Source organism: Dromaius novaehollandiae, chromosome 3 (genome assembly GCF_036370855.1).
Source record: "Dromaius novaehollandiae isolate bDroNov1 chromosome 3, bDroNov1.hap1, whole genome shotgun sequence".
NCBI lineage: Eukaryota > Metazoa > Chordata > Aves > Casuariiformes > Dromaiidae > Dromaius > Dromaius novaehollandiae.
The window spans coordinates 59,148,578-59,171,461 of record NC_088100.1 but is presented as its reverse complement, the minus strand read 5'-3'; the positions used below and the strand labels follow the sequence as shown (position 1 = coordinate 59,171,461).

The 22,884-nt window shown below is 37.1% G+C and overlaps 1 protein-coding gene across 5 annotated transcripts in view; it reads right to left on the bottom strand.

Annotated features, from left to right (window-relative positions):
• Positions 1-1,304: 1,304 nt before the first annotated feature.
• The window catches only part of TRMT11 (tRNA methyltransferase 11 homolog), a 33,267-nt gene continuing 11,687 nt past the window's right edge, over positions 1,305-22,884 (bottom strand). For 2 of the 5 annotated variants that reach the window (XM_026105074.2, XM_064508947.1), the window contains exons 7-13: positions 21,102-21,258; positions 16,896-16,976; positions 15,988-16,152; positions 14,228-14,300; positions 13,407-13,538; positions 10,855-10,975; positions 1,305-1,883 (exon numbers count right to left, since the gene is read on the bottom strand). In XM_026105074.2, the coding sequence (XP_025960859.1) occupies positions 1,752-1,883; positions 10,855-10,975; positions 13,407-13,538; positions 14,228-14,300; positions 15,988-16,152; positions 16,896-16,976; positions 21,102-21,258 (861 nt within the window). In that variant the 3' untranslated portion in view covers positions 1,305-1,751. Of the gene's footprint in view, positions 1,884-8,257; positions 8,330-10,854; positions 10,976-13,386; positions 13,539-14,227; positions 14,301-15,987; positions 16,153-16,895; positions 16,977-21,101; positions 21,259-22,884 lie in introns of those variants that run through there. The other 3 variants (XR_010388361.1, XR_010388362.1, XR_010388363.1) reach the window with 3 other exon arrangements.

Here is a 22,884-nt window from a genome sequence, read left to right as displayed (position 1 = left end):
AATGGTATTCTTCAGCAATTATAGAGCAGTTACACATGAACTGCTAACAGAGGCCACACACCACTGCTGAATGGACTGAAAATTGGACTAGGCAGAGCAGAAATAAACTAAATCATTCTTTTTGAACAAACAGAGCTAGATTTGCCACTACCTTACATCTTGCATAGCCATTTAGATCATGTCTATGTAGGGTAACTTCTACGAAAATTAAGTTAGAAATGTGTAAAAAATCCATCTACAAAAACTCCTTGCCCAGGAAGACCAGAAAGTAATTTTAATTTGTAAAGTAATAAATGCTGAATGCCAAATTGTAATGCTAAAATTGAAGTCATAAGTTACATGAAGACAATTGTGCAGAAGCAGTAATTTTTTTGATGTAATATTTGAAAGTGATCAATTCAAATTCAGCTTTTGAAAAATTTTCTGAGCTTTGATCTTGCTCCAAGTTTAGTCCAGAACAACTATTATACGGCTGACATTAAAAGTCTCAAAACAAAGTGATTTATAATGGAATGAGAGAAAATAAATCACTATCTGAGAACCTCCTAAGACACCACAGATTAGATCCAGAAGGTCAGACAAAGTTGTCATTGAGTATTTGAGCTCTCCCTGCTGCAGCTGAGGACCACAACACATGGAAAAGTGAATTTAGTTAATGAACTAAATCAGATACACACAATGACTTGTGCCTGCCTAGATATCACTGCAAAGACTGTAATACGACCACAGTCAATAACCTTCAGCAAATTAGGAAGAAAGGGTTTATCTGGCTGGAGGAAATTTCACCAGTGCCCTGCTGAAGTATATTTGACTATATTTGACCACCAAAATGAGAAAAGCCATTAACATCCTGAATTAATGGGCTTAGTGGTTTTCAAATAAGGTATTTTCATGATGGACATGGTGTGGATTCAGCAAAGTTTTCCCTTTAACAAATACAGCTTCAATTTCAAAGATTTGATTAGGCTTAATACCATTAGGGAACTATTACTGATTTTATGCTGTTGTTGTTACTGCTCTAACTATCAGTTTCTGAACCAAAAATTGCAGACAGTTGGCTTGACCAAGAGTCAAGGTTTAGGAATGCAAGAACAAATCCAAGGTACAGATGAGCTTCAGATGTGGACAGGCTTCATAGGGTTTAATAGGCTCTCCAGAGTTTGTCAGGTCACAGAGGCTTTTTTGTGTATGCATTTGTTTCTTTATGTTTTCTGTTTGTTTTAAGCACTGCTGGCTTCAGACAGAGCAATTGGAATTCATATGAGCAGTTATTGCATGCAACAATTAAAAAAAATAGCCTCACAACAAGCTTAGCTGTTTTTATTGTATACCATTTACAAAAAAACAAAACAAATGAAAATGATCTTCTTAATAAGCAATCCTTGATCACCACCATGTGTTTCTAAAACAGCCAGATGTTCACAGCTTAAGAAGCCAAATAATACTACTACTTTTTGTAAATGTTAACGGTGAAAGAACAATAATAATGGTTTTAGTCAATCATCATTAGTACTTGAAAGTACAAATATAAATTAAATAAGGCTCAAAAACTTGTACAATAAAATCTGCTATAAACAAAGCTAATTAAAAAAAAACTGCTCTCAACCTGTGTTGTGGGTTTCATCTTGTTTTAAAATCAAAAGCAGTATTTATTTTCTGAAGCATCCAGATGAATGTTCACATCCAGATGTCCTTACAAAGAAACACGATCTTCATTCTTTCCTCATTTTTTAATCTGTTTATATTATATTTTACTTCTGGTTGTCTTTTTCTTCCTTGGCAATCCTCTTTGTCACACCACTGAAATACTTCTCACGAAAAGAATTGTGTCCCCTGTACGGCATATACCGACCATCCAACGAGTAAGAATTCTGATCGTGATCCTGCATGGTATCAAAAGGCAAGTGTTAGAATTTATGGTAGTAAGTTCGGTGTGTATTGCCATTGTTTGTCCTCAAAACTTTTTCAAGCAACTGCAAGTAAAATTAAGTATTTGCCACTGAATTGCAAAAATTAAAGAATTCCAAAATGATTAAAGAATTAAGATTAATTAAAGAATTCCAAAAATACAATGATAAGGTTTTCATTAGGATTAAGAAGAACACAGACATCCTACTGCAAACTCTAATACTAAACATAAATGAGAACTCATATGCAATAGATAATATGGCCTGTAACATCGACAAATACAATCTGCAAGCAGACAAGTTTTTTTTTTTTTTTTTTTTTTTTTTTAAGTATTCAAATTTCCATTATTCTACTCTGTGCAAGTTGTCAATATCAGACATTTGAAACTTGAAATATGCTGAATCACTGGAAACATCTCAGCTACCATTAACACAATTCAACCCTTCCATGAATGAATGGGAGCATAGGTACTATGCCACACAAACTTCTGTAATGGAAAAATCTACAGATTAGTTTCTGGAAAAAATACCACCTGTAAAATCCAATCACTCAGAGGTTTGTGGAAAGCAGATACAAACAGGAGAGAAAAATGAATGACTAACATGAGTTCCTACAAATACCGAAGCACTACAGAGGATATTTTCCTTGTTTAGCTTTTACCTACCTCAAAGTTAAAACTGACATTGTAAATCCTTACACATAACACCTATTTGACATCAGTCAAGAATACAGTTTAGAAAACTTGAAGGATTTAGTTTGTCACATACAATGGTTTTATACAATTAAATATTGAGATACTTGTCAACTATTGTTATCAATATTCTAACATAAATGATACATCAAACTTAAATTTCAGTGCTAAAGAAAACCGATGGTGACGTTAAAAACAGCTTAGCACTTACGGTTGATGTCAGTTTATCGCACTCACTAACAAGACAGAACTGATATAAACAGTCTCTCAAGAAAAATCAAACTGGGCAAAGAAAAAGATAGAAACATAAAATAGAACTAGAACTCTTCTCTGAAAAGTGTTTCTTCTCGATACATACTCATGGCTTACTGCAAGTTTTTACTTTAAAAAATTCAGCAACATAACAGATTGGTTCATTACTTAAGTTTACAATTCAGGGTTATTCATTCATACTTGAAAATTAGGTTGCTGTAGAATGCTTTAGCACAAGTAGCAATAACCTGGAGGTAAATAAAGTCTGTATTTTCATACATTACCAAACTAGTAAATACAAGTGTGAACTGAACTCTAGTGAACATCTCTCCCTTCAGCTATTTTGTAGCCTTTCTAAGCTTTCACCTAGCCAGATCAACACCAGATCCTGTTTTGGAGCATACCTTAAGGCACATACTGAAGGAGTGAAACAAAAACTGGTAACACAGCAAGATATTTGTGTGCATGTACAAGTGCCCTCTTCTGGGCACAGTGAGATATTCCTATGGAAATAGTTTTCATCTGCTATCCTATAGGATACCAGTGGTGTGCCGCTGGCTTAAATTAACTAGCTAAATGTTTGGTTCCATGCGGAAACCTAATGTGTAAAACATGCACATCACCATGAGGAAATCAGTTCCATTTAAATACTGAGAAATTGGAAAGCAGTAAAAGAAAATGACCTCATTAAACCTATTACAAACATAGTATTATCTACTGTTTTTCGATCACCTGTGAAACCAGCTATCTCTAATACCCTTTTCAGGCTCATAATCAACAGGCTTTTAAAACAACCATGGGAAAAATTACTACTGGGAAACAGAAAACAAGGAGGACTTAAGACACAAAAGACATTCTCCTCTCAGCCAACCTGTACCCACTAGTTCTCCATTATACAGAATGACTCTGAGGAAAAGAGCACTTGTCCTTCCCCTGAATTTGCAGGTCAATAATCCTTCTTCAACCTTGTGGCAGACAGATGAGTGAACTTCTGCCTTAAACATTTCTTGGTACATAAGGTGCAAGCAAACCATAACCCCGAACAAGCCATCTGTCCCTGGCGGAAACAGGACTAAGCTGCTGTGACCCCCAAAATGGTCTCCCTGCGACCACCCAGGACACACCGAGCCTGCACTGAACGAGACCACAATCGGGCAGAGACTTTGGGACCTGGACTGTAAATTATTGCCGTTTTTAGCACAACTTCTATAAAACTTGCTTAGCATGAGTGGCTAAATTTGCTGAAGCCTTAGGCCGCACTCCCTAGTTCAGTGAGAAAGGGCCCCAGAGCTGGTGCAGGCGGGAATGACAAAGGAGTTACCAGCAGTTTGCATTCCTGTGCACTGCTGAAACAGTGCTAATTGCTGGAGTTACTACCTCTTTGTCAGGACCTTGAGAGATGATGGCGGGACCCGAGGAATGAAAACACACCTGTCTGCAGAAACTGCAACAGTAAAGATGAGGGAGAAAAAAAGCAGCCTGCCTAGGAACAACGATGAGACCCAATAAGGAGCAGGAGACCTCAGACCCAGAAATTACTATTGGTCTGAACTACCACGTGGAGGGGGGGAAACTTAATTTGAAAAAGGTGTAATTGCCCAGGGATCTCTTTGTTCGGGGTCCCTCTTCGGAGGCACCCAACTCAAGCTGTAACCACTGCACGCGTGTCATTACAATTTATTTATTTAATTTGCCTTGATTTTGGCTCCAAGCTTTTCAGCGGGAACCTAGGGTCGGACCCTGCTCGAGTTGTAATTACTGCACATGCATCGCCAAAACTTACACCCAGGGTGAAGAGGACCAACCCACCACCAGACGGCAGCCCCCCCCCCACTGCCGAGACTCCCAAAGGATGAGGACCAACGGGACACCACTGGATCCACGGGTGATGATATCTTTTCCTCTCTCTCTTTCTCCTCTCTCTTTTGTTGAATGTTGGTAAGATCTGTTCAAAACGTGTGGCACAGGACTTGTGTAGCTAGTTGCAGTAACCGCCATTGAATTATCCTATTTGACCACATGAGTTATTTTTTGTGTTAATAAATCATAAAACTGGTCAGCTGGTGTCGTTTCACCTTAATTCAGTCCAAGGGCATCACGAACTTGGTCGCTGGTCCCAAGGGGAGGGAAGTCATCCTAAATGACTCCTTTCAGGCCGCAACAAACCTTAACATAAATATTTAGATATCTTATTTGGTAGATTGAGTGGGAATTGTTTTAATGATAATCCTATGTAGTTTACATGTTTTGAGAAACGGATGGGATATTTGACCCTGAAGAATAATGATATATGAATTAACAGTATTTTAACATAAAAATTAAAGCGTATAACCTCTGAAAGGTCACACATCTGTATACCATTCATTTTGATTCCTTAACAAAACGCTGATTCAGGATGAAGGGAGGAAGGAAGAAAGGAACTACCCCCCACCCCACCTCCAAACTGGTTAGGGCAGAGAGAAGATGTGATATGTAAGAGAATAAACTTTAAGTTAAAACACGGCTATAAGAGGAGCATCTGTATTTGTCAAATGGAAAGAGGCTTGGTGCATCACACAACTGCAGAATCCGCTTTATAAGTCCATACGTTACCCAAAGCTGTGCTTGCTGGACCAGATGACATTTGCATTCAGGCAGTGACTTCTTTTGAGAGCTTACACGGAGAGCTCCTGGCCCACATCATAATTCCAGCCTTAAGAGCTTCCATTTCCTATCTCTCCCCTATACTGGCATGACTGCCCAATAAAGAAGGTAATGGTTTTAAAGAAAAGGCATAGATTGGGGAATGCTTCTTAAAAATGGAAAAGAAGAAATTCTGAACTATTTGGAAATGCCACTCAATGCTGACATGTAGTAATTGAAATAGTTTTACGGGGAATACAAGAACTGAAAATAAAAGTAATTCTTGGATTTCAGAGTCTAATAAATTCTGAACAAATTCTAATTTCGGTTATCCATTCTAGTTATTTTGTACCTACACAGGGAGCTGAATGTGTACAATCTGAACACTAGTGACAGGCAGCATTTAACTCTATAGAGACAAGAATGTGTCAAAAGTTCTTATTCATGAAACTGTTCTGACTAATTGGATTAGAATTTTCTTGGGCATCAGGCAACAGTTCATGTTAATAAGGAAGCCCATCAAATATTCTCAGTTAAATTCTATTTTGAGGAGCATAAACTGGTAGAATATGCATTCTAAAGAACTGGCAAGAATGTTTTGCAGTAAGAGGGTGGGCAGGACACAATAATGAATAAGTTGGACCAAGCCACAGAGATGATTTCAATTAAAGAGCATACCAGTGTCAGTTCTCCCTTAAGCCCATTAACTGTCCGATGCACTCAACATACAAGCTTTTCCTTTCCCTAGTTCTTGTTTGTTTATTCATTTTTTTAAGATTAAACTCAAGGAACAGAGCTGAATTGCAGTGCTTGAAGGGAGATAGTCCCTTTCTTCCTCTTAACATGACTCACTGGACGATGAAGAGAGAGTATTGCTTGTGCTGTACAGCTTTATGTAAGGATGAGTAGAAAGCATAAGGAAGCCTTTGTCACTTCATTTCCTTTGGAACAACTGTACAATGTCAGTTTTCAGGACAAAGTTTGTAACTGGTTATTCTGCATAAAATAGTGAAACTTCCCAAGAAGGCACTTCCTTCAGCCATGTGTAAAGATTGATCAGCAATAATCAGCTTACTTCGCAGTAAATCAGGTGTTTCTGCACTCTACCAGCACTACTGGAAAACAAAGATTTCTTTATTTGTAAAGGTCAGAACTGAAGATGTTCTTTACCCACTGGTCATTCATTTTTTAATCATCCTTGGTTTTTACTTTGAATACTTTGAGTTCTCAAAACAGCAGTCTAACCACAAACAACAGTCTTCACATAAAACTTATACTCCCAAATGTTTTACAATGACTCCTGTGACAATCCAAAACCATCAAATCTCTTCTCAAAAGTGAAAGCTACCAAACTGCTTTCAGCTAATTTGAGTTTTCAACTTAATGTTTTTTCTAAAGACAACACTAAAAAAGGTGTCACACGTTTCCAATAAATAATAACAGAAGTGGAAGAAAGAGGAGGGAGCTTACAGAAAACAAAAGTGAATTTTGTTTTTATTTAAACCTTTGCAGATATTAAGTGTAGTTCAAAAGGTTTTTATGAATCTACAGGCCTCAGTTCAGCCTTAGGGTAATTACCCACATTCAGCTTTTGTTTAAAAATCTTGCCTTATCACAACTCCCTACTACTCTACATCTGGTGCTGGACAGTAGCTACAGAAACCATTTGTACTAACACTCTACAGCTATAAACAACATCATGTAGTTTCCAAATCAAGGACAGAAGGATCACATCCAGGAACAGACATGGCTAATTTCAGTAGGAAAAACTCAACACCGATAGAGATTCTTAGTGTGACTGTGTGATGTGGAAATTTTAAACCCATTCAGCTTTGTGGATTTTTAAGCCCAATGTGCCAGAGCCCTTTCCTGGGTAGTTATTTGTTCAGAATTTGCCCTTCAGTCAAGTTTTCTTGCCATATAATTTTTCTAGGTGTCTTTCTCAATCCTTGTCAATTAGAGACCTCTCCTCCAACATTTTTAAGAAATCTCTATTAGAAACTTCAGAGTTAGGTAGCATTTACCAGCCAAATAGATATGATACACCTCTGTAAGACTGCCAGCAGAGGAGTGAAACAACTATCGAAGAGCTAGCAATTCTGCAATGGTCCAAAAAAACAAAACAAAACAAAACAAAAAAACCCCCCCCCACAAAAAAACATTATGGGGAAACCAACAAGCCTCAGAAAACAAAAAGCGAGATGCATCATTATAAAAAAAGAGAACACCAAACAATCCTAGCGTTAAAGATTGTTAGTAAGTCCACCCCTTCTGAAAATAGGGCACTGACCACCAAATACAGATTCCCAGGAATCCTTTTGGGTTACTTGGTAGTAACACTGTAAGTTGTTATATTCCAATTTTCTTAGTGACTAACCACTTACCAGTTTGACATTTAAATTAAAAAAAAAATCAGATATAGATAGAACAGATTAAGACTTTTCAGTCTTATATAAGTAGATTTTTAAAGGCTCTTGAAAAATAATCTGCCACAATGAAAAGTGCATTTTCACTTGGTTCAGTCCAGAAGAATTGGTTCAAACTGTCTCTGACCTAAATAAAAGACTGGAGTCCTAAAGCATAACAGTTCGCAGACCTTACAATAAAAAATCTGCTGAGCTAACAGCTATTCATATTCTTCCACTACCACTGCATTTCAGTTCTTAAATATGGATGCCCACAGTCCTTGGAGAGCTGAACTTCCATTTTTACTGCTTCAAAAACTCTCTCTACAGTTGAATGAGGCTAGACTAACATAGACCTACCTGCTCTAATATCACTTACCTTAGCGAGTTCTCTCTCAGGCTTATAGATATTGGGGAGATCCATAACCATTTAAAACCAGAAGAAGGGAAACTAAAATCCACAGAAAAAAAAGTAATACATCAGGCTAGTAAGCCCTCACCTCATATCATATCCTTTTTGTTCCTCCCCTATTATGTGATTCTGCTCTTCACTTCTCTAGTTCTTCTACCTTTTGAGTTTTAGAAAACTAGAAGTGGCTAGCTAGTTACTGTTAAGCACCCTCTACAACATCTGCCTTCATTCATTCATCTTTATTACTATTATCATCACAATATTTTAAGATGTGTGGCTTACTAATGATCATCATACTAGTCCAAAGTAAGCCTTAAATGCTTTCTTAAAAAAAAGAAAAAAAGAAAAAAGACAAAACGCAAAACAAAAAACCCACATCAACTCTTCTGCTTACATTGTGCACATGCTGGAAAAATCTATTCATTTCAACATTGTGTTCAGTAAGAAATCTTTTTCAGTTGGCACAATTTCATTGTAAACTTAAATACAGCAGACTGGACACTTAAAAGACGTAAGTTATACACCACCTTTTGTGATGTTTCTAATCCAACATATATGATCTTCATGCTTATGATTGATTTTGACAGATAACACTTCAACTAGACTTATTTTCAGTTTGCTCTCCTATACATTCTAAGCACAATAAAATTGTACCATCAATTTCATGTTGAGCACCTGATGAAATTCCTCTTCAGTTAGGAGTTTAGAGCGTTAATAATGGAGTGGAATTTACTGTGAAATTCATAATTCATTATGGGTGGAAAAGACTGGGGATACTGAAGGATGGCATAATGACCCTATATAGTTTGTAAAACCTTCCAGTCACTTGCGAATACTACACTAAGCTGAACTACAAGGGATACCTGAGTTCCTGTTATGAACCTGTTCAATAAAGCAAACAGGAACTGCCTGGAAACATAATACCTGCATATGAATAAAGATCCATCCTTTCATATGGGGGGGAGGGGGGAAAAGCCTGCGGAAGTATGATAAAATTCACTAGTTGGAGCTATCTCGTGAATCAGAACTAACTACCTCAAAAGCTTTTTCCTATCTTAATATCTCAAAAAACATGTCCTCAGGAGTGAAGAGAGTATGAAACTTGTCAGGTAAGGGACACTGGGGAGGGGAGGTATGAAGATAGTAAGATGCCAAACAACATGACTAAAACAAACAGGCACTAGCTAAGGAATCAACACGTATCTTGTTATCTGCACAAGTATTGCATCACCAGAAACAGTATATGGGCTTTTGGAAACTGTAAGTTTTCTAAAAGACTGCTGGTGTCCTGAGCAAAAGCACCTGCACCGTTTTATCTAAGCAGTAAGCCTGACCACTAGCATCAGGTGGTCAAATCTAACCATTTCCAGATATGAACCTGTCAAAGCATGTACTGAAGAACAGGCAATGCACAAAACAAAAGTAACAAATGATGAAAGCCTATTTATAGAAGGATTAATGTATTTTTTAAATTAGAACGTCTTATCCTATAACACTGGTAATCACACACATGCTGGCATACAAACAATCCCACAGAAAACCCCCATGAACACCCTGAGACATGCACATCAAAATGTTTCATAATTTACCTTCTTGGTTTGCTACTGACAAAGCTGGCGACTCTGGCTCCAAATTCCACACATCGTATTTTACAAAACTTCAGGTGTTACTTGAGAAGTTTAGCCATCATTCACATTATGAGTGTAGTACTGAAGTCCTGCTCTGTTATTAGTGCAAGAACCATGCAGACACAGCAGTCTGACTGTCTCCTGTCATTTAAAATAGCACTTCCATCTGACAAGGAAAAACACCTGCTCACCTTTTGTATTCATTTTCATTAAGAACTTGCTTCGCCTTGGTTTTGTATCTCTTAATATAAACGGGTGAGAGGACAAGGCAGAAAGAATGGGAAGGAGACTTGAAGGCAATACTCATGTCTCAGTGCCTCAGGAGAGGCACTTAGTGTTACAAAAAAGGGGGAGTGGGAGGCAAAAAACCCTGCTTTGCTTCGTTGTACTTACGTCACAGGTACAGTATTTTTTCCAAAAGCTACATTCCTCTTGGCCCTCTACTGACTTAAAGATCAAAAGTACCACTGTAAAAATGAAGCGACAGAATTGAATATGGTGCACCTATACTGCCAGATCCATAAAAGCATTTAGTGTTTATTTGGACACCTAATTATACTTTGGAATGAGTGGGAATTTAGGCATGTAAGCATCTTTGTGGATTTGATTCACACTGTCCAGTTTTCCAAGAAAAGCATATGCAATTTCTGCAAGCAAGCATAACTTCAAAGATCCTTTCACACTGTTACGCAGCTTGCCCAAAATGAAAAGTTTACCAAAAGCTGAGGAGAAAAAGACGACTAAAACCAGAACACTCTCTTCAATCACTACACAATTTATTTTAAAGAAATGTGTGGCAACTTTACAAAAGCTCTAACCCTCATCATAAAAATCTCAAGAACAATAGAAATGCAGATCAAATGTTCAATAGCAGACAAACCTTTCACGAATGTAATAGCTACCATTTTACATAATATAATCAGAGTTCAAGCTTACCTTGAATTCTTTCACCTTTTCCATGGTTATTAGGCGCCTTGATGTGTGGCTGGAAAGCATCTGCTCACAGTTACTAATAAGTTTCAGGCATGGGTGCCGGGGAATGATCTCTTCTGTATATCTGGAAGAAATAAACATTCAGAGAGTTGTAAGCTCATGCATAGGATCACTTGCACTGAAAACACAAAATTCATAAAGATTCTTTACAAAATGGCTTACCTAGGAAGTTGCTACACCTTTTAGTGTCTAAGTTACCAGATACCCAGGTATTTGTGCTCAAAGTTTTTCCACTATGTATTCCAATCATCTTCTCACATAGAACATGTAGAATAAAGGAAAATCTCACTGTAAACAGGAAGTAGGGTCCCCACCTCCACTTTCTACATGTATTTACATGTTTTTAATGTATGTGTGACTGTATCTTTTCAAGTGGAAAATATCTCAGGCAATCACAAGTAATAACTTATCCAGTCAGGAGCTACGGTTTTAAAAAAGTATCCCACAGACAACATATATAAAGGTGCAGCAATAGGAGACTTAACTCCTACTCCCTGAAGGGAGATTATGTTTGAATTCCAAACCATACTGAAACAGCTTCCAATAGACAGTGACGTTCCTGGAGTTCAGAAGTTGATGTTACAAATGTATCACAATGTAATGTCTTTGTTAGCTGAAGAAAAAAAATTTCTAAAGGAAAAGATACCAATTATCTCTTAACATCAGATGGTAGCAACACTGGCTAGCAATTAAATCCTGCCTGTATCAAGTCACAATGTTTTAAATACCTCCCATCTTATAAGCAGCTTAATTTCCGCAGACACAGCTTTCTCTGGATTATATATCCTCTTTCTACTTCTCCAGATGCTGAAAGTGGAATATTGGATTTAAGAGCTGTGTGTGAGAACAGGGGGAGAGAAGTACTGACCTAGCTAATAAGATAAATATGAGATCAGACATCCTTCCTATATACTGCAACATAGACCAGCTATTCAGGCTTAGTTTTTGTAATAAGCATATGCATATTTGTTCCCATGTTCCTCACTGCAGCTGAAAATAGTGATTATATTAATGTTCTGTGCTTACATAGTGACTTCAGCATTTCAACCTTCACTGCATAAAGTCAATTCATAGCACAATGTACAAATTTACTCTTTAAGAGACAACCAAACTAGAGTTTGAGAGCTTATTTCCCCAGAACACCAACTAAAGTAGAACCAGAATGTGTAGTTCATAGTCATCTAAACTGAACACTGTGTATTGCTGTACTGAGGAAACACACCCTTACCCATGGACAATGAATAGATAAAAAAACATTCTGGTATATTAACAAACAAAATGAACTCAGTAATTCCAAAGAGAGTTTACTGGCATGGAAATCACAAGCACACAAGGTCTATGAAGAGTTAAACACATACAGACAGGCATTTTGAACAACGAATTATATTACAGTCAATGGCATTTTTTGTCTGTGAACAGTTTTACAAGAAAAAAAGTCTAAAATATTAATTCTATCAATCAGAAAAAGAAAAAGACACGCAAGCTACAGAAGTGCATTCTTCTGTTATTGAAGATGATGCAGAGATCTGATGTAACAGTTTTCTGCTTTGCAATTCCCCAATTTTCAAAATAGCATGTGATATTATATGTAGGATTGTCACAAGCCATTTCCATGGTGAAACCTGGGTCAACAGCCAGTTATATAACAGTGTAGTCTGACTGTACATAGAAACACATGACAATGTTGAAGCTTTCTTCAGAGCCCATCTACATCTGGGAGTTATTTAGAAACAGCTACTAAACATCAGCTCCCCACTTTAATATAAAACAGTTTTCAAAAAGCAAAAAGACCCCTTAGATAAGAGTTGCAGAACCAAGGTATCTGAATAGATGTCTCTCCTCTTAAGACCTCCTCTGACTTCTTCAGACACTCTCCATCCCAACACTTGCCACTTGTTTGAGCACATTTACATTTCCTCATCCTCCCAGAGCATCACAGTCTTAATCCCAGGCTGTGCTCCTGAGCAGACACCACCACCTGGCCTCTCTCCTCTTTAACTGGGTTACTTTCCTGCACTTCCTGCCTCTCATACGCCATTTCTTAGTCACTGACTTTTGATTCCTCAAAAGAAAGTTAAGTTAGTGGTACCAAGCCCCAAAGTGCCAAGAATGTTCTCTTACAGAACCTGGTCTTGAACCTCTATCAACTACTCTAATAGAAACATATTAATAAGTACCTTTCTGCTACTATCTTAGAAACATACCTGCACTTTGAAAGTCTAATTTTCAAAGCTTAAACCTCAACCCACTGGACATGTGTTTACAAGGATACATGAAGGCTTTTCTTGTCGGAAATAGGCAGGAGTTATCTCCATTTGAAACCCTTATTTCAAAATCTGCTTTCCTCCATATGAAGTTTTAACACTGAAGTCTGAGGATGACTCTTCAGTGCTAGTACTATGTAAGTTCTAGCCGTATTACACCCCAGAAGAAATCATGGTTAGAATGTAAAATTCATTTTGACATACTACATACCAGAAATCAAGAATACATACTCAGGCCTGTATATTGGGAGCCAGTAAACTAATCTTCCTCCCATCACGAGATATTCTGCTGCAAACTTCAATAGGTCAAAAAAGATGTCACTCAGATGATAGCTGGATGAAATGAAGATGTGATTTTCTGTGCTAAACAAAAAAAAAATTACAAGTGTAAATATAAAAGTGCAGGTAACACCTGCATTTTTTAATTAAAGTACCACTATTTGAGATTTGCAAAACTACCTAGGACAATCTAGATGTACAATTTCTACTAAGAAGAGTAAGACTTTTCAAATTCCCCTACCAATTCCTTAAACTATCACCTTTAGTACTTGGAAAAGTCACTGAATCACAGACACGTTAGTTATTTTGCACAGCATCTTTCTCAAGGGCAATTTAGAGTAAAAGACAGAAGACAAGGAAGGCCATGCAGTGGAAAAGCCATGTGTTATTTGTGGAGAGAAAAGAGCAGTGGAAAACCAAGAGAGAAGGTTAAGGTAAAACAGAGGTATTCCACTTCAGACTGGCTTCCGCAACTTGCAGGAACTGAAGAGAACTTTAAGGATACGAAATACAGGGTAAAGGTGGTTCACAGAGGTGAAATATAGGACTTGATATCGGAACACATGCAAATGAAAAGCAGGGAGAACAAAACCAAGAGGATTTCTGGAAGTGACATAGTAGTGACACAGTAGTTTTGCAAACAGAACAGAAAGGGCTTTTCTGTTTTAATTATTATTTTATCTGCTGACAGCTAACCAAGAATAATAAAGATTGTAAAACTGTGACTGGCTTCCATTAAGACATTTACACGATCTGACAGATAGGTTACCTACCTTCTTTCAGCTGACTTAACTGTTTCCTTTTGTGAACCTGTCCGGCGAGTAGCTTCTCGGATACCATATGGTGCTATACAAAGCAAATAAATAACGCAGAGATGAGAAGTTCACTCTTTGAGCAAATAACATCATGAAATTATGTTCTACATACACAACAGTGTACAAACTGTGGCTGTCATGAAGTAAAACCTATAAGGGTAATTTCTTCAAGATCTGTTGAAAGTCTATTGCTCCAAAGGATTATTTTTAAAGCTGTTTCAAAGAATGCCCCTCAGTTGTAAGAGGCTTCTAGCATACTAGACATCAGCTACAATACAGAGGACAACACTTTGCTGTCTTCATAACAGGTTAGTTCATTAAAAGATGTTCCTTACATCCCCAACATACGACAGGTGATCCCATCCTCTTTTGTGCGACAGAAAAATGTCTCTGCTATAACACCTAGGAAATCTTTTTCAAAATGAAACTGCATATATTTGCAATTTCTTGCTAAAACATTACACAAATGGTAATTCTCATACAGGTAAGAAAAGACAGAGGTGGCTTTTCTCACGTATTTTTGCAAACTTCTAATGGCATAACATACTCATTTCATGTTTAACACACTTATTTTTGAAAGACTCATTTCAGCACCATGAAAGTACCAATATCTCCACTTTATATGTGCAGAAGCTACAACACAATTTATAAACTCAATTCTAAGTCATATTCATATTACACACTATTATAATTGACAAACAGGCCAAATGAATATCAACAGGCAACTCATGGAGAAGAGTCACACTCCCTATTCTTACCTCATATGAACATATGGTAAGAGCCAGCACTAGAGGTCAGATACTGCTGTGTCAGTGTCTTACACTCATTCCCCTAGTCTCTACTCCTTCACATGCATGACAATGGTGTTAAGTAAAGAGGTTTTTTTTAAAGAGTGGAGGACCCTTTCAAGCCCCTAGTACTTCTAGTAGTTAAGTGTACAGGAAATGCATTAAAATCTCTCTTTGGAAGAATTCCAGCAAGCACTTAAGAGAAGTCTGCAGAAGTCCATCACAGATTCATGGCAGACTCCAGTGTGCTGAAGCAACAAGCCCCAACAGCAACATAGACCATTCTGATAAGAAGTCTCCAGAAACAATAAATTTTTGCCTTTGCTGAATCAGACTTCTTCAAAGGATAATTTTCAGCCACACTGATTTCTACTGGCAAATTTAATAATTTCTCTGTAGAAATGTTTACATCTACTTTCATTTTTTAAAAAAATTAATACCCTAATAGAGATTTTCAACTTTGTTACACATTTATACACTTCCTTAAAATAAACACAGAGATGTCAAAATGCAGACTCAATTTTGACAGTGCTGCCCTCAATGGTCATGTTTTGTAACATGGAAGTCGCAGACCTGAGCGCTCATCAAGACATTAAATCTACTTTTTCCCATTTTAAATAAATTAAAAAGGCGAGTCCTATTTCCACTACTTTAATAATTGAGTAACATATATCTATGCCAAATACCATTTTATTCCCTGATTGGTCCTAACAAAGTTGATAGGATTATTCACATACCAAAGGTACAAGAATACAACAAAATCTGGCTTTCTGTACTACCTCTTAGAGCCTAGAGTTTACTAATTTGCCTTTTGGTTTAGGAAAGCTTTACTAATCTTCATTAGTCTAGATCTACATGAAATCAAGAAGGTACATAAGCAATACTCTTTTAGTCACTATTATTAGACAACAAAAATATTAACAAGCTTACGATCTGTAACGATGGCATCAAACAGCATCCCCTTTCGCCATATTGGTTTTGAAGAATCAGAAACTAGTGCATCAAGATAATATTTCTCTAAACCATACTGCCGGAGATTAGCTCTGATATTTTCATCTGGCCCCCTCCATTTCTGGTTCTTTCTGCTAGCCTTGCCTGGGTGGGATGAAGGGGTGGTGAGGAGAAAGAGGGGGAAAATAAATAAAAAGCATATCCCATGACAAACTGTTTTAGAGCAAAAGCTTTCTCATTCTATATCATTTATTTTAGAGGAAAATAATAAAATGTCACATACAAAATAGGAGTTTTACCTCCTGCCTTGTTCTACTCAGTCACGAGCAGTTATGATAAACTTTAGAAGTAAAAAGCCATATAACGCTAATACAAGAGGAGCCATTCCACTATACCATCTATATAGGATGTCATAAAACACTTATTTAAAAAAAAAAAAAAAGGTTCATTTGTAAGATGTCTGCTTTAGACTATAATTATTCATTAGGCTGTTATTACCCACCAGTCATAATCCTCTCCAGTAATTCAAATTTAATTTGCACTGCAATTTTTCAGAGAAGAAAGAATGGGATTAGACTTGCAGTGGTAGGTTACAAGAAAATAAACTTTTGCATCACAGAACAAAGAAGTGTACAGACATTGTCATCACTATTCAGGATTTTGTTTTCATTTTTTTTCTTATTCATTTTATTAAATATTTCCTGCTTATATATTACAAAAACAGTGTAGTTAGGATACATGTAAACTGGTCAATAAAAACAAGCATGAGAAAATAGACACTGTGAGGATGCATGTTGCTTTTATATCCACAGACTATCATCTGCTATCATCAATATTCTTAAATTCCAAAGAGTTAGGTTTCAATTGCTTAGAAATATGCAACATACCTAATCCATGGATTGTGTTGTAGTCTATATCGGTACCACATACATAAGCTCCAAAGTGTGCTGAGGAGATAAGAAGGCCACCTGTAAAGGACAGAAAAAGGTGAAGAGTATAAATCGCTGTCATGAACACTGTCTACTTCATTTTTTTCCCCCCCAGAACTTGAGGATTTTACACCAGCAGCACACTAGACTCAAATCTAGACGTGGGGGAAAAAAAAAAAATTAAACTACCAACTGTTTAGAATGACTACACAAGCATAATCAGAGATAACAACACTAAGTCCCTTGTCTGTTACAGCCAATTTTCCTTCAGTGTACAGTTAACTTGCTATGTTGGTCCTTATCTCTTAAGATCGTTCTTAAGAGTTTGTTTACAGTTTACTGTATTTCAAGGCAATAACACCCTCTAGTCATTACATGAATCAAAACTGTAATTTAACTTTGTATGCACTCCTGAAAAACCATTTGAAAAACCATCACCAAATAAATGGTAATTCTGCAGTGTCTCTTCACTATCTGTCTCCTTAACTGGGTCTAAAACCAAACTGGTTGCATTATGTGGCCATGCCCTGAGTAAGAAGCAATGGTCAGGTACCTCATAAATGTAAAGATCTCCAGTGTAAATGGCAATATCAAAAAAGTTGCCTTAATTACTTTGCAGTGTGAAAACAATTATATACAGATACATTTTTTTCTGTAAGTATGCCACCTATTTTGTCAGTACATTGATTAGCTTACTTATCTCGTAATAAAACCAGATTTTGCTTTTTACTGCTATTTTACTACTTCTATTGTCACCTGCTTTCTGCTTTTCAAATGTACTATCAGAAAAGCACATGCGACTTCCCCTTGAAACTGGGCAACAGTTGAATAGCCCATTGAAAAGAGCATCTCCATCACGTCTTTACGCGCTTCCAAAAAGAGAAAAGGATGGATTGCACAGGATTATCACCGAACTGCGTTGTCAAGTTGTTAATCAGGACATGTAGAGCTAATAGAATAGTTTAAAACAGAACAGTAACTGAGAACTAGGCTGTGAAACCCAGACTACTGATGCCAACTGCTTATGGATAGAAACAGTCCCGCTAAAATGAGGCGAGTGATTCCTGCAGGATGAGAGTTCATCAGCACAAGGAATGCACAAGCTGGCTGCATGGATGACACCAATTTTCACATTAACTGACAATCTGAATAGGGATGCGTCAGGCAGCTGCATTCCACTATGCCAACCACTCAGCACCGACAACTCTGTAGAACAGACTGCACATACAGGCCAAAGGTGCTGCACCAGAGCACTAGAAAACTCCCATATCATATGCTAATAAATTTAACTAAAACTGAAGGTGAGGGAGAAAAAAAAATTCTCTGCTTTTTCTTGTAAAATGGATCAGGGAAAAACAAGGCTACTCACCCCAGAGGAGTCACCCATTTCCCTTCTCGGCTGTAATCCCTCAGAACAGATGGGCAGTGCCTCCAGAGGGTCAAGACAAATTTAGCTAGCCCTGCCCCCAATTATGGGGGCAGGGCCCCCATACCACCCAGTCCTATGAAAAGAGTAAAAAGAAAGTACTTTGCCCATCTAAGAATATTTTTAAAACACAGAAGAAGAAAGGAGATAGGAAAACATAAACTTACAGCTTTCAATAAATCTCAGATGGTACTCAATTCAGTTGTGTTCACATATATGGTGCATGGACACTTAAATACTGTAATTTGGCTAGCCTTTTGGCCTAGTATACTAAATAGATGTATAGACAAGGTTAAGCAGAGAATCATACTGTCCCCTGATGACTCTATTAGCAGAATGATGATGGCACAGAACTTCATGCCCTTCTATTGGACAGTGTCTATTTCCCCCACCTCTTGAGCAAGCATGAGATTTTGGTTGTATAGCTATCCTCCAGGATGTCAAAAAAAAAATTCCTATCATTTGCAATTGTGCAGCATCATAAATTGGCAAAGGGAGAACAGGGACAAATGTTCTTCTGAGGTAAAAACAATAAGCTTATCAAGATAACAAGAGCAAATTTTCCAGAAGGACAATACAGAGTATTCAGACAAAAGACTTCATTTCTCCTTTCAGAACCTCCCTGGCTTCTTTCTGATCAACTTTGACAAAAAAATATTTTAAAAGTTTATGGAAATTACATTCTACAACTCAGAATCACAGCCATTCAGATTCTGATATATATATAATTTTTTAAAAAAGGGAACTAAATCTCTTAAATCAGCCTAGTCAAAAGCACTTTTCATTCCAAGAACAAATTCCAATTGTTCGCTGTTACATTAATGTAAAAGGCTTGTGATTTGACTCATCTAGTAAAAAGAGTTTGCTTGCTACAAGCAAGCACAATTTTGCAAAGCTGTTCCAATTTGGTAATATTTATCTGTTCAGCATAAAAACAGGAAGAACTCAAGCCAGGTATTAAACTCGTACCAATAAAGAATTCTGGATTACACTTTCTTCAAAGTGTTCCTCAAGTTCTGTATACATTGTTCTTTCCAAATCCATCATCTGAAATTCATTGTATCACTCTCAACTCTGAACCACCCTCTAGTGGTGGTGCATTGCTGCCTTGACAATCTTGAAAATCCTCTAAATGAGCTCATGGGACTAATGAAGTTCTTGTATTTTACTCACCAAGAATAGTTGCAAAAATAAAAGCTATCCAAGTAAGAACAACTGTATCCTTATAGATACACCTGACAAGTGGGGCGCTACCCAGCATCTCCAGTGTCCCTACATATCTTAAATTGCAAGCCTGTACATTATAGATATCTAGCGTAATAAAACCAAACACTTTTAATTCAAATTGTTAGGCCATTTGGCAAGAATTTTGTACATAACTTACACTTTAGAATTGAATCACGTAAGACTTCTAGTACTTATTTTGAATTTCCATAGCTCTACCACTACTACGTGATTCCTCTTCCTCCAACTTATCCCCTCCTATTTTTTTCCTCAATTTTCACTCCCAAGGGAATTCCCTCAGAGATTTTTTTTTGATTTAGGTTTAGCAGATTTTTGTAAAAAGAAAAAAACCCACAGATACTGAAGTTAAACTGCTTAGAGAATAACTAGAATTTCTCAATTTCTTCAACCTTTCAAAAAAGTCCTAACCATCTGCAGGAAACACAAGCACACGAAAGAAGAGTATTTTTCAAAAGAGATTATTATGCATGCCAAAACAGAAAAAGATGCATATTGGCAAAATTTAGAGATAAAACAGTTTACTGAAACTTGCATTTCTGAAAATATTATATCCCTGATCTATTTTCTGTGGCACAGAGAAGCCACATGATAATCAGAATTTGTCCTACTAGTGACCGTGTAATATTGCCTTCTCTTTCCCCAACATCTTTGGAATGATTTGCTCAATGAATTCTCTTCCTCCTTCCAACATTAATATAAATATCATTTAATTGTATGCAGCTCACATATGGCCTTATTAACGCTTCATCAAAGATTATAAAAAAAAAAAACAGGTCAGAAACAGCCTTTTTCAAGCCTTTGAAGAAATTCGTGAAGGTAGCTTAATATGATCTACTTTATATCATTAAATGACACAACGGAACTTCTATTTCAGTTACAAACCAGCCGCGTGTCCTTCAGCAGAGAAACACTTCTAAGCCACACAAAGGTAAGTACTATGTGGAATCAAAGCTCCCCCTGCTGGCTTAACTAAGAAAAACTCAGCTTGGATATGAACAATATTGTCCCAAAGACATGACAATACAAGGAACAGATCATTATTGAATGCTATGATCTGACAACTGCTATTTTGTGTTACATGCTCAGAAATGCCTTCAGTGCTGCTCTAAATAGTCTTCTCTAAAAATGCAGCTCCATGTAACATTTTGAAATTGGCTGAAGGGAATACTGCAGCCAAAATTTCATTTCTAAATCACTTTAGATCTTCAGCAGTCCATAACACACAGCAACTGGTATTTAAACCATGTTACATAAATAACTGATTAAGATAGTTTATTTTACATTTTTGACAAATCTGTTTACATTGCCTGAAGTTGATCACCTCCCTAAAAAGCCCTTACAAGATAAATAAACATTTCATTTTATAATCATTATTTTGCTTTCAGTAATTTCAAACCTCAGTCAAGCACTAGAAGCTGCTGTGTTCTGTAAAAGTGTGGTGCAAGCAGTAACACAATCTCTAACCTGAGTTTCTCCCTAAGAAGTAAAAATACCTGTTCCGACAAATGGATCAAACACAACATCATTGGGTTTTACTCTCCCATGGTTTGCCATAATAAAAGACAAGCAGGCATCCATGCTAGTATTTCCAATGAAGTGCCTCTTTTTTACACTGTAGGACTCAATAAGTTCTCTTTGGCCATCTGCAATCTGTGGAAACATTTAAAATCAGTCAGGTCTTAGATACAAGAGATATGCAGACAGGCTAAACAGACTTGCTTAGTGACACTGTCCAACAAACAGATAACTCTTCCTTTCATAATATGACACTTTGCTTTCTGCCTTCTGAAAATATGACACAGCTCTTTCCAAGCAAGAGTTATCTTGGTGCAATACTTAGGTATTTTTGACCTCTATCTTGAAAAAATTATCTAAGGAATTTGGAGTGAAAATTCTTCTAAGAAATAATAACCTTAGTAATACTGCTATTATTCTAGTTATCAGAGTATCAGTTGCTGGCAATTCAGAGTTAAAATAATTTCAAGATGTTAAGAAGTGGAAATGCATGTATATACAGGTGCACACACGCACACACATATACACCCAGAGGCTTAAGATCACATAGAAGTTCTGTCCTCATTGGCTTTCCTGTCATGCTTAAAATCTACATTTAAAATAGTGTTGACAGACGATAACTTATCGGAAAAACAAACATGGTTCAAATACTCAGCATCAAACTTCCAAAATATGTTGAAGAGCACCAAAGCGATTTGGAACAAACCACATTCAAAAGCTCCTCCAAAACTACCCCTCAGCTCTGGTCAACATCAGTCCTACTGACCGAACAATATATATATGCCTGGTTTTTTTCTGTTTTATTTTTTATTTTTTTTAAAACATTCCAGGAATCCAGCACAGATGGGACAATAGCTGCAATGTTTTGCAGCACTGCCAAAACTTAGCGCACTTTCACATTAAATCACAGGAATGGAGAATATTCACAGGCACTAAAAGGTAATTTAGATCTCTAACTTACATAGTTATCTGAACACAACCTCTGATCACAGTCATGCAACCTCAGTAGTGGTTCTCCTTCCTTCTGACTGCACTTGAACCAGGACATTCCAGAGCACATTCTCCCCATCAGTGGCTAGTGCCATTCTTCAAGGATGTCCACTGGGGACCCACTTTTTCCTCACAAGGTATAAAAGACCAGATTGCATTTTCTCAGAATGTCCTGATAAGGCATCAGGTTTGAAGTGTGCATGCTCAACAGGCAAGAACATTCGTAATAAATATCTCAGATGACATGTTACAGAAGGCTTTTATATATATATATATATATGTATTTTTACTGCAGAACAGAGCACTGCCAGCATGCTCCCACAAAAGCATCCACTTCTGGGCTGGACCTACCAAAGTCCAAATCTCAGAGATCAGTCTGAGCCCTCCTACTGAGATGGTTGTCAGGACCACTTTAAGCACTTATGGAAGGCTCCAGCAGGCTGATGCAACTTAGCACAAGCCATCTACAGTTCCTGTAAATCTTTTCTCATGTCTGAAACAAGCTACCGGTGCTTTTAGCTGCAACTCCATGTTGATCTAATAAAATACTGTAGCTGTGCAGAGACTCACTGCTTTGTTGAGTTCCCTCTGCAAAGGGCAAGAATAAGACACTCTCTCACCTACAATTTTAATTTTTTCCACCTCTGTTTAAACTGCTAAATTAACCTGCATTTTTCTATTCATAGTAAGGTTTTCCAGGACTTGCATCAGTGTATTATGCAATGACATATTCAGCTATAACTACATAATCAGTTTCCATTAAAATTTTAC